Consider the following 18,370-nt stretch of genomic DNA (forward strand, 5'->3'; position numbering starts at 1 on the left):
TGCAATCGGCGTGCGCTACAAGAAATCCCAAACATACTCGGCCAAAACCCTAATTTTGTGAGTTTGTGCAATCGGCGTGCGCTACAAGAAATCCCAAACATACTCGGCCAAAACCCTAATTTTGAGAAACTTCGGGATGAAACGCAACTCTATATATAAGTTGTAACTTGCAACACAGAAAACTATATTCTCAAACTGAGCAATGGGAAAGAAGCAAAAAAGAAAGACTAACAACAACAAAAGAAGTTATGATGCCAAGAAACCCTCCTCAAAAAACCCTAATCGATCTACAACAAGAAGAGCAAAAAGCAAGGCTCTTCCTCCAGTTCCAGATGAATTGTTCTTAGATATACTCTTAAGACTCCCCGTGAAGTCCCTTTTCAGATTCCGATCAGTCTGCAAAAGATGGTCCACCATCATCGACAGCCCTTCTTTCGTGGACCTGCACTTGAGCCAATCTCAAACTCGGCCTTGTGAACCCCAAATCCTTGTGTCTTTCTCGCTTCCTGACTCGAAGCATTACTTCTATTCTTCAAGTCTTGAAGGAGGGCAGGCGGTCCGCCTTATGTGGCTGCCCGGCAACTGCAGGAGCCCGTGCTATGTTTCAGAATCCCTTAACGGATTAGTATGTTTCTACCATGACAGTCTTGTCTGTGTCATTAACCCTAGCACTCAGAAATTCAGAGCCCTACCGGCAAGTAATTTTAAACGCTTTGAATGTGAATTTTATTATTTCGGATTTGACCCTTCAAAGAATGAGTACAAAGTGTTGCACATAATGTGTATGCGTCCATTGTACTGCTTGAGCTTATTTGACATGCAATGCGAAGTTTTCACAATAAAGGTTGGTTCAGAGGAACCCAAAGAATGGTCATGGAGAAAAATCGCCCATGTCCCACCATATCCTTATACTTTCAGAGGACAAGGTGTTTGTGTCAATGGCGCGATACATTGGATCTGCAGGAAGGCTCCACGTGAAGTTCTGGTGGTTTTTGATGTGGCTAGCGAAAAGTTCCGATCGTTGCCACTTCCTGGTGGTGTTTCTCCCGAGTATAATTTGAGACAAATTGGAGGGCGTTTGGCTCTATTGAACGATAGTGATTGTGATGGCAGTGACATAGAAATATGGGTATTAGAGGATTGTCACAACATGTGGGTTCAGAAGACTCTTGTGGCTCCACAAAAGTATGAAATACATTTCACCTTCTCGTCATATTCTAATCCTGAGTTCAGCAGTGAGATACTGAACATTTCAAAATCACAACATATTTCTTGGGATCATAGGAATAAGGCTTCTAGGCCTATTAGGCCTATTAGAATTGATGAGGTACTTAACTATGGTGCTGGTGTAGTATGTAGCAATGTTAGTATCACAAATTATGTGGATCGCCTCATTCGTTTATATTGATACTTCATCGTTGTAACGTACAAATGAAAACAATTACTAATTAATAAATTGTGTTTTGAATTGTAATGCAACTTATGTTCTGAAGTTTGTAGTTACTTTTGTGTTTTCCATTTGTTGAGTATATGAATGGTTCAGGTCAAATTGTAAAGTAGATATTGAAGAAGGTTGTTGCAGAGCATGCAATTGAATCTGAGATTTACCGGGGAAAAAAGTGTAAAAAAATAAAAATAAAAAATTGCATCTTAGCAATCCCATTCATCCATAAAAACAGTGCAGGTAATGGAAATAAGAAACAACTTATATTTTAAAAAAAATGTGGGAGAATAAAATGCTTCCTTGATTTGTATCAAACCATAGAACAGTCTCAAAACTTTAACCATCTAGTTTAATTACTACAGTTTTTTTGGAAAGTCTTTTTCAAAGATTCTATATAAATTTCTATATGAAACCGAGATAGTTACCTTTCATAAAATTCTAACGATAGGGGGAAAATGCCTATGCTTTATTCTTATGAAGGTGGGAGAAAAGATAAAACTAAAACCGATTATTAATCAAAGTTTAACTTTGAAACTCATGTAATTAACCTCTTTTGGTTAACCCGAAAAAATGGGATAAATCTATGAGAAATCTCATTCAGTTAGATATGGTAGATTAAAACGGGACACCCAAAGAATTGAGCCAAATACGAAGGCTAGGTGCCAAACACGGCAAACAAATTACATAGCAAGTTACAGAACTAGGCTTCTGCAAGTACAAGCAAACTTAATGCAATACAAACTTAAGTAGCAACCATCCAAGAAAGCATCTTCAGGTCTTCAATCTGCCAACATTACACAAATTGATTTGGGCCAAATCAAGCTTTTATAAGCTACTGGAACTGGCAACAGTAGACATTTCTACTCAAGGCAGCCAAGCTTAAGTGGCAGCTAGTGTCTGAGCATAGGCAAGTCCTCAAGTCTTCTAACATTCCTCAAATCAGAAGCCTTCTTTAGCTTAATTGAGGCCAGCTTCCCTCCGATGCATTTCTTTATCTGAGAAATGATTGCAGTGATTATTTCTCTCCATCCTTAGGAAGTAGACAGCAGCAGAGAGTAATAATTTGTGCACCAGGAATCCCTTAGAACTCCAATGTGCAGAACACCAGAAATTGAATTTGAGGAACTAAATCTTTGGTGTTTTTTTTTTTTTTTTTGGATAAGTAATAATCTTTAGAATTTGTACAAGAGGAAATAAAAATCTCTGCTATTGGTTGAGATTTAATAAGGAAATAAAAATTTTATGAAGGTCATTCATAGAAGGAAATAAAACTTTTGGGGGCGTATAATAATTTAAGAAAATAAAAAAAATTTGGGGCCTCTCCGATTGGTTGAGGAGAAAATAAAAATTTTAGAAAAGTAACATGCAATAAAAAAATTTGAGGGCCTGCTTAGGTGACCGCCTAAGGCTCCAGCAGCCTCAATCAATGTAAAGTTATATTTTTGTTTTTAAAATTTTATAGTATTAATATTTCAATATAAACAAATTTCAACGCACTTATTTATAAGCCACAAATATGTGAGTTTGGAAATAAATATATATAACTTTTTTTTTTAATTAAAAAATAATGATTTTGTTGATTTAGGAAAGTTTAAAATAAGGAAAGTTTTTTATATACAAGATTGCTAATCCGTAGCTTGCAAGTTCCTAAACATACTCCAACTATGCGGCGGCAAGAAAAACCAGACCCTAATTTGAGAAACATTAGGTTAAAACACGAGTCTATATATAAGTTGCAAGTTGCACTCAGAAAACCATGTTCTGAAACTGAGCAATGGAAAAGAATAAAAGAAAAAGACTAACGACAACAAAAGAAGTAATTCCATTGTCGACATTCCTCCACTTCCAGAAGATATAATCTTAGAGATACTCAAGACTCCCCGCGAAGTCCCTCTCGAGATTCCAATCCGTCTGCAAAAACTAGTAAGCCACCATCCACAGCCCTTCCTTTGCGGACCTGCACTACTTGAGCAATTCTCAAACTCAGCCCTGTGAAGTACCCCAAATCCTTATGTCTTTCCCGGGCTCTGACAGGAAGCATTACTTTAATTCTGCTAGTCTTGAAGGAGGGCCAGCAGTCCACCTTCTGTCACTGCCCGGCTGTAAGAAAGCCAAAATGCCCTGCCAGTGCTATGTTTCCGAATCCCTTAACGGATTAGTATGTTTCTACAATGGCAGAAGGGTCTATGTCATCAACCCTAGCACCCGGAGATTCAAAATCCTACCTTCAAGTGATTATGATCCTCCGATAAGTGATTATGATAGTTCGAATATGAATCTTGAAGGTAATCCGAATAATCGTACCAAATACTATTCTTGTTATTCTTTTGAATATGATCCCTCAAAGAACGAGTACAAAGTGTTGCACATATTGGGTTGGCATCATAATTCTATCGTGAGGTTATCTAACATGCAATGTGAAGTGTTCACAATAAAACCCAAATTATTGTTCAATTCTCATGATGACACCCACTGTAGGTGCAAAATTCCGCCCAACCAATAATAATTGAAAAAAATAATACAACACACTCAAGAACAGTAAAAATAAATAAGAATAGAGAAGCGTAGAATTGCTTGCTTTATTGGAGGTCTGGGCCTCTATTTATATACACAAATTGGTAGAATTAAGGTCGCGTTGCTTGTCCTCCAATTCTTCCCATACATGACTTAATATTTCCTACATAGTACTTGCCTTGTATAGCACTTCCCATAAAAGAATTCTCCTTTTATGATAAATCTTTCTACCAATAGGATTTGTCCAATCTTGGAAAACTGGGCTGAATACACCTTGAACCAGTTGGGCTTGAATAACGGCCTGAATGTTTGATGTTGCCATGTTGGGCTAATAATCTATTGATTTGGGCTTCAACGGGACTGAAGGTCAAATAACAATAGTATTGGACTTGTGAATAGTGATCTTGGACTAGCCTCAAACTCAATTTGGGTTTGAGCGAGGTGGGCTTCATAAACTCATCATGGATAAGTTTATATTTATGATGATGTGGATTATTCTCATTGGAGGGAGATTTTTCCCTCCACACTTTGCCCCCCAATTCCTCTTTAATTTGGTTACGGCTCCTAATTAAAGGGGAATTGAAGTCGTGTAGTCGTCATTCTCGCACGATGCGTTTCCATTCGCGTATATTGTTATTCTGACTCAAGGGTTTCTTTAAGACTTACTTTTGTTCTCAGTGTGCTCATTCTATCTACTGCGTTCTTCATACTCTTCATATCTCCAGGTTAGTTCTTCTTTCCTTTCTTCCAATCTTACATTATGAGTACTTCGACTACTCCTGAGCGTATAGAGATCATAGATTCTGAGTCCACTCCCTCGTCTTCCCCTAATCTCATTAGAGTTCCCCCACCTAGGGTTTCGAACTTCCTTAAACCTGTAAATGACTCTGTTAATCAGCCGGGTGCTTCCCCGATCCAGGCTGAAACATCCACCTCTGGGTCAGACAATATCCTCACTAAGGAAGAAAGGAATGCAATTTTATCTATTCGTCGCATCCCGTTCTCCATTGAATCCGTAATGGAAGAATTCGAGATTCCCGAGGGGGTAGAAATTGCAGAATACCCCAAAGGCGCTGATTTTTACGCCGGTGAGGGCGTCGGAGAAGACAAGTTGCTCCTTTCTGTTGGGCATCTCAACGCTCTTAGGTTCCCCCTTCATCCTTTCTATCACTTAGTCTTCAACAAATTGGGGATTGCACCCCTGCAAGTAAACCCTAACTTCTTTCTAGTAATCTCGGCACTTCTCATTCGCCGGTGGCAGGAGAGTCTTGACCTGACTCTGGCTGACTTGCTGATTACTTATTCTATTTCTAAGCATGGGACCGAACCTTGTCGTTTCTTTTTCACTTCCCCCTTGCACCAAAGGATATATACAGACCTCCCTACTTCTGAGAAGAAGTGGAAAGAGAGGATGATAATCGTTAAAAGGAAATGGGCCGTGCCCCAATCAAGTAAACTCCCAATCTCTCGCAAGTTCGGGAAGTTATGTATAGAACATCCCCCCTTTCTTCATGAAGATTGTTCTGGCTGTTTCCCACGTCGAGTCTTATTCTTTCGATATATTTACGAGTTTCTTGGTGTTTTTGCAGCGACACTTCCTTCTTTGGCTGCCAAGAAAAGGCTTTCCTTCCTGGAAGGGCAGGTTTGGAAATACCCTCCCTCGGTCGAGAGCTTACTCACTTCTGTGAGTCTTAAAGCAGTTGCTTCCAAAGCTGTAACCGCTGATCTCATGGACCTCTCACTTCCATCATTCGACAGCTTCCCCATGAAGCCTTGAAAAGGAAAGCTGCAGAGAATGCCCTGTGATACCCCTCGGATCCGAGACACGGGTTGATCAAGCCCAGGCCCAAACCTGAGGGATATCAAACAATTAATGTGTTATAACGAACACAGAATACAAAAATATGAATTTAAGAATAAAAGTTTAAAGCTGAAAAGAAAACTAAAAGATAATCCTTAAATAATTAAATACTTAAATCTGATAAACCAAAAATCCATAATTTGAACAACTCGGGAATTCATCTCTAGTGGACCCCTAATAAAATCTCACACTGAATGAAAGTAAAATGGAATATAAAATCCAAATCCAAGATCTGGAAAGAAATCTTATATCGTCGGTAGAATGGAAGATCGTCTCTGCTCAGCACGAACAAGCTCAAGCCTGGAACTGACGTACACCTGAAAAATAGGAGTAGGTCAGGCCCACGAACAAGTTCTATCCTACTACAATCCAAGCAGAGACTCGATACGCATGTACATACTAAATAGTTCAACAATAACTAATAATCCGTACATAAATATATCCACACTACTGGACTCTCACTAGGCTATGAAGGGGGTCTCAACCTGAATAGAAGGCATCACACAATACGCACCTGAGTGGGCATGAGTACCTAAACCTAAACAGGGTATACCTCAACCTTCACAGTCAGCTACACATCCAACTGCATATACGCACCCTAACCGTCGACACTGAGACTCAAGCTCATGACACGGTAACATAAAAATATATCTAAACTCCGTTTCTAACCATCCACAAGAAATCCAGTAAGTCACTCGGCGTATTCAACCGTACCGACTTATATATATAAGGAGGATTGTATTTTATAACCCGTGCCCTTACTCCAAAATGGGTAGGACTTAGCAATTTGAGCTAATCCAAACCTAGTATGACACCGTCCCATACCGGTGCATACAATCTCATCCATCCAATAGTTGACAAAGTATTTACAATAACAATATCAACATTTCCATATTAAGCATAATAAAGTAATTTATCAAACATGCTTAATTAAACCAATCGTGGATAAAATACTGTCCACAAAAGTGTCAATACCAAGATTTCTAAACTAGCATGTTAGAGCAGATTAACAATCATACTTAATCAAACTAATACAGAATGTCATAACTTGATCACACATAACTGTATCCGTATTAAACTCCATGTTCAGTTTCCATATAATTAACAGACCTGAAGTAGCAGTACGTCATTAATTAATTTTATGGTGGGCATAAACACTATAAGCCATTAACATATTTTAAAAATCCCAGTCCAACCATCAATGCACTACCTGTTAGAATCTAATGATCAACTAGTCTCTAAACAACCTTAGCACGACATAGATTTTTCTCATGCTTATTCAGCACCACCATACAAAATTAGCGGTGATTAAATCCCTCCCATAGAATTTTCTAACTTATAAATGAAAATTAATAAGCTACATCCTCACAGTATGGAAGTTTATTAAAATTTTGCATACAGACTTACATAATTGACAACTAAGAGTTTGTTCATAAATTAACTGTCCTTTAAAGTTTAAAATTTATTCTGGACAACCCTTTTAAGCATCCATTGCAGCACCTTTTCTCCTTTGAAACTTCATACAACCCAACAACCATGGCTTCCTTACTGAAAATTGAGAAACAAAACCACAGAACGGAAAAACCCTGAAAAGCAAAAGATGGAGCAGGCTCCAAAAATACTTGGAAATTTAATCCCAACCCTAGACCACTATTAAACCATCCATTACAGTATTTAGTTTCTATTAGAAGACTTAGAAATTCCATACACAAGAATCTGTCTCACTGAAAACCAACAGAAAACAAATAAAACGTAAAACTGGAAAACAAAAGATGGAGCAAGCTCAAAAAAAAACTTGGAGCCGCCTCCAAGTGCCTTGGAGCCGCCTCCAAAGGCTTTAGAGCTGGCTCCAACCAAAAAAAAGCCGGCTCTTTCCCTCCTCTTCTCCATGTTCTCTTCTCCGGCTTCGTCTACTCCTCCGACGCTTCACTGTTTAGGTTCTTAGAAACTGTAACTAGATCCCAGTAGGTTCCAAACCTTGTTTAAGTCCTTATTATACTTACTAACATGGATTCAAACAGAAAACAATGTAGGAAAAGTTTCAAGTTTTAAACAGTTTATCAAATAGAACTTACGACCAACAGTTTAAAATCATGGAAACAGATATCATATATTTCTTCGTTAAAACATGTAATTCATCCTGGAACTATCTAAGCATGCAAAGAACACGAAGCCTAAGGGAGAGAGTTAAGACAAAACTTACCTTTGAGACTTTTGTTCAAAGTCTCTACGTCGGCTTCTAAGGTTCTGGCAAAACTCTGTTTCTTCACTTGGCTAATTACCCAGACGTCACCAAAACTTCTCACCACCTTACTGTGTAGTAATGATATTCTAAAACCCTACACAGACCTCTTAGATGAGTATTTATAGAACATACTAACCCTAGACTTAGTTAAACCCTAATCAGATTACTCGGCCCATAACACAATCTAAGTGAAAAGCATGACGGCTACTTATGTGTTTACCTAATGGAACTATATAAAAGTCACGTAAAAACTATTAAATAAATGCATACCATTTAAAGCAATAATTTAAACAACTAATTACAACAACCAATTAAATAAATTAAAACAATTAATTTCAAATAAAACAAATAATCAAATAAATTCAAAACAAATAGCCAAATAATGAAATTAAAAACCATTTATGCAAATAATCAATTAAACAAAACAATTAGTCAAATAATAATAAAAAAATTGCAATTTAAACAATAATATAAATACCAGGACTATCCTTTTGAAATTAGGGGTATTACATGCCCCGCTGACTATATTGCGTACAAACAAGCAGGAGAAGGAGATTGACGAAGTCCCTTTGAACAAAAGGGCAAGGCTGAACCCTTCTTCAACCACGAAACCCAAGGGTGCTTCCAACCCAAAAAGCAAAGGGAAGAAAGCCGAGGAGATTAACCCTGAGGATGAGGTCAGCGCCTACGTCCTTGCCGAGGCTGGGGCACTTTGGACTCCTTCCTTCTCAAGGGCAGACAAGTCCATCCTCCATGTTGGTGATTCTATAATCACTGACCCATCTACAGCACTGGCCGTCGCTCGGGGAATGTGGCTCCCCAAGGATGAAGAAATTATTGGCAGAATGGGGTTGGAACAGCTACTCTCATCTGCCCCTATTCGAGCCATAGAGGTTTGCTCCTTCCTTCATTTCCATTGTCATAATTGTCTTATAAATTTTCTTACATTGTTATTATCTCATGACGCAGGGCTTGTATCATACTATAGCCCTCTGTGCTACTGCTGAGGCTCAGTCTCTTTCTCTTAAGAAGCTGGAGAAAGACCTCAGCAATTTTGAGAAGAAGGCATCCCAGCCATTGCCAATGCACAAATTGCATATGAGGCTCGGGATGTTTATAAGAAGCGTCTAGCTGCTTCTGATGCAAAAGTTGAGTCGCTGGAGGCTAAAGTCCAGCGCTTGAATGATGCCCTTAGCACCTGCATCATTGCTGGGAGGCAGATGCAAGGTCGTTACTCCAGTCTGGTGCACTTGTCAAGTGCAAAAGCTTACCGGTCCGGCTTCAATCAAGGCTCAGGCCCCAAAATGATGGATCCTGATGCCTTTGATGTGAACATGGGGGTATCCTTCCCTTATAATGAGGGTCCGAAGGCTCAGGAAGCTGAGGTGCTTTTTGTTAAAATGGTGAAGGCTCACCCGGAAGATCTTCCAAGCTCATCAACTCCTGTAACTCCTGGTCCTTTAATTCCTCCACCTGCAAGTCCAGCTATAGTAGACACTTTCAAATCTACCCCGTTTGATCTGAAGAGGAAGTAGGATCAAGCAAAAAAATTTTTTTTTTTTTCCTTGTAATGAAACAATTTTGAGAATGTTAAATTTGAATGATATAACCTTGTTTCTTAAGCTGTGTTTCTTTTATTCTACTTTAACTGAGTATACTTCTGATATTGCACACACTCTGTTGAGAGATTTTTTTTTTTTTTTTTTTAAAGGAAGGTACTCTGCCTGAAGGTTCCTTTTTTGTTTTAGTTCGAAGCAAAATAAATAAGAGGTTTTCCAAGCCGGACACTTAGTGTCCAAGGCGAATGGATTACTCCCTGGCGCTGGGCCTGAGGGAATTTTCCAAGCCGGACACTTAGGGTCCGAGGCTAGATTTTTGCCGAGCCGGACACTTAGGGTCCGAGGCGAGATTTTGCAGAGCCGGACACTTAGGGTCCGAGGCGAATGAACCACTCCCCGGCGCTGAGCCTGAGGGAGTTTGTGCCGAGCCGGACACTTAGGGTCCGATGCGAGATTTTACCGAGCCGGACACTTAGGGTCCGAGGCGAGATTTTGCCAAGCCGGACACTTAGGGTCCGAGGCGAGATTTTTGCCGAGTCGGACACTTAGGGTCCAAGGCAAGATTTTGCCCAGCCAGACACTTAGGGTCCGAGGCGAATGAACTACTCCCCGGTGCTGAGCCTGAGGGAGGTTGTGCCGAGCTGGACACTTAAGGTCCGAGGCGAGATTTTGCCGAGCCGGACACTTAGGGTCCGAGGTGAGATTTTGCCGAGCCGGACTTACCTCTATCCCTCTTTTATTCACTATGTAGCCGAGAAATTGACCTAATGATACCGCAAAGGAGCACTTGGACGGATTCAACTTCATGTTGTACTTCTTCAAGGTATTGAAAACTTCCTGTAGATGCTTCGGATGATCTTACTTCTTCACACTTTTAACCACCATGTCATCTATATATGTTTCAACTGTCTTTCCCAACAGATTATCAAATATCCTGTTGACAAGACGTTGATAAATAGCTCCAGCATTCTTCAGTCCGAAGGGCATGACCCTGTAACAATAAGTCCCCTTTTCTGTAATGAAAGCCGTTTTTTCTTCATCTTCGGGGTTCATTGGAATTTGATTGTATCCCGAGTATACATCAAGGAATATCAGCCTCTCGTAGCCGGTGGTAACGTCAACCATCTGATCTATCTTGGGCAGAGGGAAGCTATCTTTAGGGCAGGCTTTGTTAAGGTTGGTATAGTCTACACAAACCCTCCACTTTCCATTCTTCTTTTGTACGACTACCACGTTTGACAGCCACTGTGGATATTGCACTTCTCGAATGAAACCTGCTTGCAACAATTTGCTCACTTCTTCAGCTATAATGTGATTGCGTTCAGGGGCAAACCTTCGGTGTTTCTGCTTAACCGGTTTGAACTCCGGATCCACCTTCAGACTATGGCAGGAAACTAAGGGATCGATCCCTACCATGTCCGAGTGATCCCACGTAAAAGTATCTGCATTGCTCCGGATAACATCAATTAACGCCTCCTTTTCATTGGACGCAGAGGAAGAGCCTAGATAAGTAACCTTCTGAAGGTCGCCGAGGAAAACTTCCATGGCTTCAAGGGTCTCCTCGGTGGGCTTCGCAATTTCCTCTTCCTCCTCTACCTTAAGATACTTGGGCAGAGGGCTCTGTAATTACTATTTGGGTCCAGTTTTGGAAGCCACACCTAGTTGCTGTTGAGTCGACACCCTCTTTGCTTCAACTTGTGTCAACATATAGAATTCCTTCGCTGCGACTTGATCACCCCACAGATTAATTACTTCTTTCCCATCCGGAGATAAGCATCGCATCACCTGGTAAAGGGTGGACGGAACTCCTCTCATCCGATGTATCCAGCCTCTTCCCATAATGAGATTGTAAGAAGGATGGATCTCTATTAAAACAAAGTTTTCCTTCAGAGTCCTCTTCACCACAGTTGTGGATAAGTCTATTACTCCAAGGGGATCTACTCTTGTGCCATCGAATCCCATCAACGGGCTGGAGGTAGGTCGAATAGATGATGACGGGATCTCTAGCTGCTCAAAGACCGTCTTTGTGATTATGTTGGCACTACTTCCTGGATCACCAAACACTACAACAAATAAGGGTTTCAGCGGCGGTCTAAACCGCCGCTATAAGGTTTCAAAAACGCCGGTAATTCCTTTACCGGCGATTTTACCTAACCGCCGTTATAGCCACCGCCGGTAGGTTTCAGCAGCGGTTTTTACCTAACCGCCGGGTTTGAAATAATTACCGGCGGATGTATAAAACCGCCGGTTAAAGATTATTCAGCGGTGGTTTTGTCCGCCGGTGCATTCAAATAAAAATGTCAATTAACTGTATACTCCGGCACTTTGAAGCGCCGGTAATCTAATTTTTTACTTTTGGGGGCATTTTAAAGCGCCGGTGTATTCTTATACTCTGGCACTTCAAAGTGCCGGTAATGTAGATTTATTACTTTTTGGGGCATTTTAAACCGCTGGTGTATTCTAAGTAAACTGTATAATTTTTACTTTTGGGGGCTTTTAAACCACCGGTAATGTGTTAAATTTTATAAATATATATATATATATATATATATATTATTTTCCGGTTTTATTTACATATTAGCAAATATTTTATCTTGTTCCCTGTTCGATGAAATCAAAGATAATTTACCAATCACAACACATCTAACAACTTAAATTTAATATGTAACATAAAACAAAATTGCATTAAAATTCAATAACATCCCATAACATATAAGTTTTGTTTCAAAATGTCAAGTGCTAATAAAAGGTTCAAAAAGAAACACAAAAATGTAATAAAGCTTCAAAAGGAAATCATTCAAAATAAAACATCAACATTTTGTTGAGAAATTGAGTGAGACTATGCGAGGGTCTTGAGAATTAATGGTTCAACTTCATCTTTCGTCTTGCTTCAAATTGCCCTACATATATTTTAAATAAAAGCCATTAAACAAAGAATAATAATTAAGACAATTAAATGTATGGTTAAAATAGCATGATAATTAAAATCTATAGTGCTCACCAAGGACGAAATTTCATGACCAAAACTAAAATTTAAGGATCACCAAGTATAGTTGAGGAACCGGGTACCTTCACAATAAAATATAATTTTATTATGCACCTTCATAATAGAATATAATTATAAATATATTAGGACTTATAATATTTATATAATTAAATGTTTACAAGGGTACAATAACAAAAATATTTACCTGTACATTAGAATTTTAATGTTCAATATGACGTAAAATCATAGCCATTTTTGCATTCAAAGCTTCATATTTTTCATCATACTCAACACGTATCTTTTCCACTGTCTCCTTCATTTCATGGGGTGAAGGTTCATCTGGGTTAAAAGGCTAAGTTGCAGCAAGCTCTTCTAGTTGTGTCTGCCTACATACATAGAATGAATAAGGAAACACAAAAAGATATAAAACATCAAATGTAATAAATTTTAGTACTCATATTTTACACTTAATCAAACTAGGAAATAAAGAATTGATGGTCTAAAAAACTTACTTACAATCATTTTGGCAGCATGTTCATCACTAGCTTTGTCATCCTTCTTGCTCTTATGTGTTGCGCAAAATAGTTGAGCACGAGTTGGTGCCTTCCCTAATTCTAACTTCATCTGGATAGTTCTAATGAGCTAATTTAATTAGATTACAGTTTTTTATTGACTTCCATTTCGGTTTTGTGTCAATAAGCATTGTCTTGTGTCATACATGAGTAAACATCATAACCAAGAAGCCATTGCCACAAACCTTCATCAAAAACTATGTAACTCAGGCTTCCCCAGCTCAGACTTTATGCAGCTTATTATATGTTCAGACATTTGTTTATTCTTTTTCTTACAACTAAAAAATTCACAGTACTTTCAGCCTTCTCATCATCATAGGACCTGCGAGATGAACCAAAAACTACTTCTGATCCCATCAAAGAATCTTCTTGACTAATCAATACTAAACCAATTGTAATTAATCACTATCAGAACTAATTTTAAATTCTCTTGGATGCAACTCCAGGATTTTGATGTATGCAATATATAATATATAACTACTGTAGGCAACTGGCAACCCAAGTGCTAGGATACTATTGACTGAAAAAAACTAGAAAAAAATGCTAGAAACTGACTAAAAAAAAAAAGATACTATAAATCATTCAATGGCATTAAGATTTATCGAGTAGGAAGTGCTAAATACGGCAACAATATTGGAAGGTGTCGCCCTCTACTTCTAGTGACATGTCAAAAAAATAATAATAATAATAAGAATCTTATTATTAACTAAAAAAGATGATCAAGCTTATAGACTAGAATTATGGAATCAGAAGTAGATATAATTGCCACTCAGAGAAATGTGATCATGTATTGCGGAATAAGTTTCGTATGCTATATAATGATAGCAGAGGTGATCTCCTTAAGAGACAACAATCCAAACACTTAGCAGAGCCTATAGACTAGTATTTTTATTTTATCAAAGTAGGGGATCTGTGAGTGTTATAGAATTGGCCATGCTTTTAAGCTAATGTTTCAGCAAAGAGCTAAACTGATGATTCATAAATATATAATTAAAATAAGGACATTTTACTTGGCAAATTCAATTATAATGAAGAGCAACACCAACAGCAAATATTAGAAAAAAATAAAAGAAAATAAAGCCTTTTAAAAGAAAAATTTTGCAATGAAAAGCATGTTGACATAAAGTTTAAAAGAGCAAGGAAAAAAAAAACATCACAATTGGTGGAAATCCAATCTAAAGCAAATGAAAAAAAAAAAAAAAAAAAAAAAAAAAAAAAAAAAGAAAAGAAAGAAAGTAAAAGTAAATGCTTTTAGAAGATAAAATTTGTTAACAACTTAAAGATTATGAAAAGTATGTGGAAAAAAATATAAGCAGCTAAAGCTGAAAACAAGAAAGGGCATCAATCAACACACACACACACACACAAACTGCATGGAACAGTGTTAATTCTAACAAAAGTCAAGAAACAATAACCAGAGAAAGGAAATTATAGAACAAAATCAACAATGACAAATTAAAATGGGATTAAAAATCAAGAACAAACAAGAATTGAACATAAAGAACCAAATCAAGCAACCATAACTAATAGACCAAGGAGTCTACAAATCCCAAAACAAAATTTCAAATAGCTCAAGATTAACCGCCTTTAACACAATAGATTAGCGAGTACTACTAATTCCTAAGCCAAAAAAAAAAAATAGGAATATACCAAAAAAAAATCGTTTCTTTATCTCTTCTCAACTGTCCACTTGTTATTTTATATATACATCACAACCACACTTCACTCATGTCTCCAACCATAACTATGAAACTTTGCATAGGCCGGCCATAGTAAAAACCAACACAAACAATACTCTCTCTCTCTATATATATGTGTGTGAGGTGTTGGTATAGTGAAGATGCAAGAAATTCATACCCTCTTTCTCTCTCTAGAATTCTTACACTTCAACCAAAAGATCCCCCCATTCTTTCCATTCCTTCCCTTATTTATAGATATTTACAAGATATTTACAAATATTGACGGATTGCTGGATCTGGGCCTGTTCCTCCATAAGTCCTGGTCACCTTTGATGGGCTTATTCGCGTTCGGCCCATATGGCAGTGTCTTTTTATGGGCCGACCCAGCTGTACGGATCGGATGTCGTGCTTGCAAGTCAGATCCGGCCCATGTCGTCCTGGGCCTCCTCAACTGCCCCCATAATTGCCCCTTATTTAATAAGGGGGTAATTATTGATGGCGTCTCATCATGATGTTGACGGCTCGAGAAAACCACGTGGGGGAACGGACGGTCAGATCCAGAATCAATGTTCCGGGGCTCGATGAATTTCTTGCCTTCCCGACGCTTCGGCCCTCGGGCCCCCCTCGCCTTTATAAGGCTCTAGAATACCACTTCACGTCCTTTTACCGTCTCCATCATCAGTCAAATCTCTCTCTTTCTAGAACAGTGCTAAGCTTTTTCTGGTGAAATCCTTCAAGAGTCATTCTTCCAGCGATCTTGCAGTCCTCTGAGGTTAGTTTTGTTCCTTTTTACTTTCGGCAGGCTTCTATTTACCCCCTTTTTAGATCCTTCAAGCACTTCCACCATGGTTGTAGATCTGGATGTTCTTCGTATGAGACTTAGACTTCCTGACAACATCGAAGTTAGGGTTTGCCCTCAGGACGTTAACATTATGACCGGTGCCGGCCTCCTGCCCGGCGAAGTCTTATTCACGAACCTTCAATTGAACGTCGTTAGGTTCCCTCTGCACCCTTTCTTTAGTTATGTCTTCAATAGATTGGGGATATCCCCCCTGCAGGTAAACCCCAATTTCTTTAGAATCATATCCGTTATGCTCCTGCTGATGCGTGACAGAAATCTGGACCTTGACCTCATAGACCTTCTTCTGTGTTATAAGGTCAGTAAGATCCGTACTAACGAACCCTTCTACCACCTCTACCCGTTCGAGAAGATGTCCATATGTACGGACACAATAAAATCTGAAAAGGGTTGGAGGGATAGCATCGTGGGCATTAGTGGGGCTTGGTCTTCGCCGGCTGCAGAGGGTTACCCAATCCCGAGCGCCTTTGGTGTCTGTTCTGTCTCCTCCTATAAGAAATTCAAATCTCATAAACATGATTGCCCCTGCGAAACATGCGTTCCCCGTTTTTGTACTTTCTTATGCCGTTCCTTAGGAATACCTTGTGATGACTTGAGCTACAGTGTTTGCAGGGATAGGAGTAATTACTTGAAGAAATACGTTCTGAACGATATTCCTTCCTGCTCAGATCTCCTCACTTCAGACAACCTCTTAGCGCTCTCATCACTCGGCTACAACATGAGCAGGCTTCAGATTCCTTCTTTTGGCAGGAAGAAAAATACTCCCCCAGCCACTCCTGCTGCTGGGGCGACCTCCTCTCCAGCATCAGCCTCTTCCTCAGCCACCATCTCTGACACTATCCCGAGCACAGTGGCTATTAACTCCGTTGTCAGCACCCCTGCTGCCAACCCGAGCGCGTCTCCCCAAACTACCACAGCTCCTGCTGCCGCGGGGGGCGTTCGGGATAAAGAACGAGGCAAAAGGCCTCATCCTGACAGTGAAGTCGATCCTGAGGAGGAACCTCTCATAAGAAGGACCCGGGTCTCCGGGCCGGGTGCTCTCTTGCATCGTGCGATCAGAGCTCCTGCTCCCTCTGGGCCTACTGCAGCTGGTGGCTCCGCTTCTGCTTCAGGCCCCCCTTCTATCCCCACCTTACCGCCATGGGCCCCTCGGTACACCCGAACGGATGGGACGTTCGTGAAACCGAACAAGACCATGCTGAAGGATGGCCAGACCACCATGGCGTACTATAGGAGCATGTGGACTCCGAAAGACCTGGAGGCGGCAAAGGGCCTATCCCAGAAGGATGTGTTCAGCCGCTTTCCCCAATCTGCTATGGAGGTGACTTTTATTTTCCAACTCATGAATTCTCTCATATTATTTGGTCTTGCCTTCGCCCGACCTGACTATTGGCTTAACCGTTCTTAATGTACACCTATGCAGACATTGTTCGGAATGATGGCTATGCAGAAGCAGGTGGAGATGGGGAACGCCAGGGCTCGTAAGTTTTCTGATAGCCTGGAGGTGGCTAATAAAGAAAACGACCTTCTCGCCATGAAGAATACCGAGGTACTGGCTCGGCTTGAAAAAACTGAACAAGAGAGAGATGTCCTGAAGAAGGAGAATGACTCTCTTCAGGATGAGAAGGATGCCCTCCAGCTTGAAAAGAGCGTCTGGCAGACTGAGCGTGACTCAATCAGAGACAAAAAGGCAGAACTCCAGCGCCTTCTGGCTGATGAGCAGTCTGCTCGGATGGCTTTTGAGAAGAGAGCTCTGGACGAGCGCACCGCTCTGATCGATGCGATCAGCAGAGTGAGCGGTGGGATGCTGGCTCTTCACGCTCGGTTCTCAAGGGTCGGTGCTCTTAGATATGCTCAAGGATTCCGGGAAGGTTTCGCCGACCGAGTTCCGGATGAGGGACAGACCAGTTCCACTCCAGATGAGGTCGACAAGGATTTAGGGATCGAACCTCTGGGGGTCTATGTCGACCCAGAACCCACCGAAGCGGAGCGCATATTCGATGAGTGCCAGGACATTGCTTCCTCAAGGATCATCACAGCTCCTCCTACCGCTCTGCCTCTGACCGCTCCTCAATCGTCAACTGTGGTACCTTCCATAGCCACTGCTGACGCTGAGCCCCAGCCGAACGATTCAGTCATTCATCTTGATTCCCCACCTCGTGAAGGTGAGACGGCTGATGGGGCCGAGGAGGCGGGTCGGCACAACCAGGATGCTGTTGGTAGTGAGGCGTCTAGCTAGGGCTCCTTCGGACTCTTCGATTCCATATCTTTTTGTAACGATGGACATCTCACTTTTTGTAAACTCAATGCTTAATATCAATGAAATGACAGAACTCTTTTTCCCCTTGTGTTGTGCTCTGTTCAACCTATTTTCAATACATATATATCTTTTCTCTCTTTTCTTTTATATTAGCTTTGCCGTGTGTTTGTTTATGGCAAGTGCCTGACGCTCTACTAGAATGCCACTTGCCACTTGGCTTTAAATTTTTAGCAAGTGTCTGGCGTTCGGCTCATGGTGCCAGCTGCCACTTATCTTGCTTAAGTGCCTGGCGCTCGGCTAGAATGCCACTTGCCACTTGGCTTAAAATTTTTAGCAAGTGTCTGGTGTTCGGCTTATGGTGCCAGCTGCCACTTATCTTGCTTAAGTGCCT

General features: G+C 40.3%; 1 protein-coding gene and 1 long non-coding RNA gene across 2 annotated transcripts; one reads left to right on the plus strand and one right to left on the minus strand.

Moving 5' to 3' along the window:
• Positions 1–202: 202 nt before the first annotated feature.
• On the plus strand, positions 203–1,408 carry LOC132296053 (putative F-box protein At5g52610). The gene has a single exon (XM_059794300.1). The coding sequence runs from the start codon at positions 203–205 to the stop codon at positions 1,406–1,408; it is 1,206 nt and encodes a 401-aa protein (XP_059650283.1).
• A 10,871-nt stretch (positions 1,409–12,279) lies between these two features.
• On the minus strand, positions 12,280–14,998 carry LOC132294709 (uncharacterized). The gene is made up of 4 exons (XR_009478170.1): positions 13,126–14,998; positions 12,815–12,995; positions 12,625–12,692; positions 12,280–12,523 (listed from the first exon to the last, which is right to left on the minus strand). It is a non-coding gene; the product is annotated as an uncharacterized LOC132294709 (long non-coding RNA).
• Positions 14,999–18,370: the final 3,372 nt, after the last annotated feature.

Source organism: Cornus florida, unplaced genomic scaffold (assembly GCF_030987335.1).
Source record: "Cornus florida cultivar Cherokee Brave unplaced genomic scaffold, ASM3098733v1 CherokeeBrave_3.0.0_Hap2_Chr02, whole genome shotgun sequence".
NCBI lineage: Eukaryota > Viridiplantae > Streptophyta > Magnoliopsida > Cornales > Cornaceae > Cornus > Cornus florida.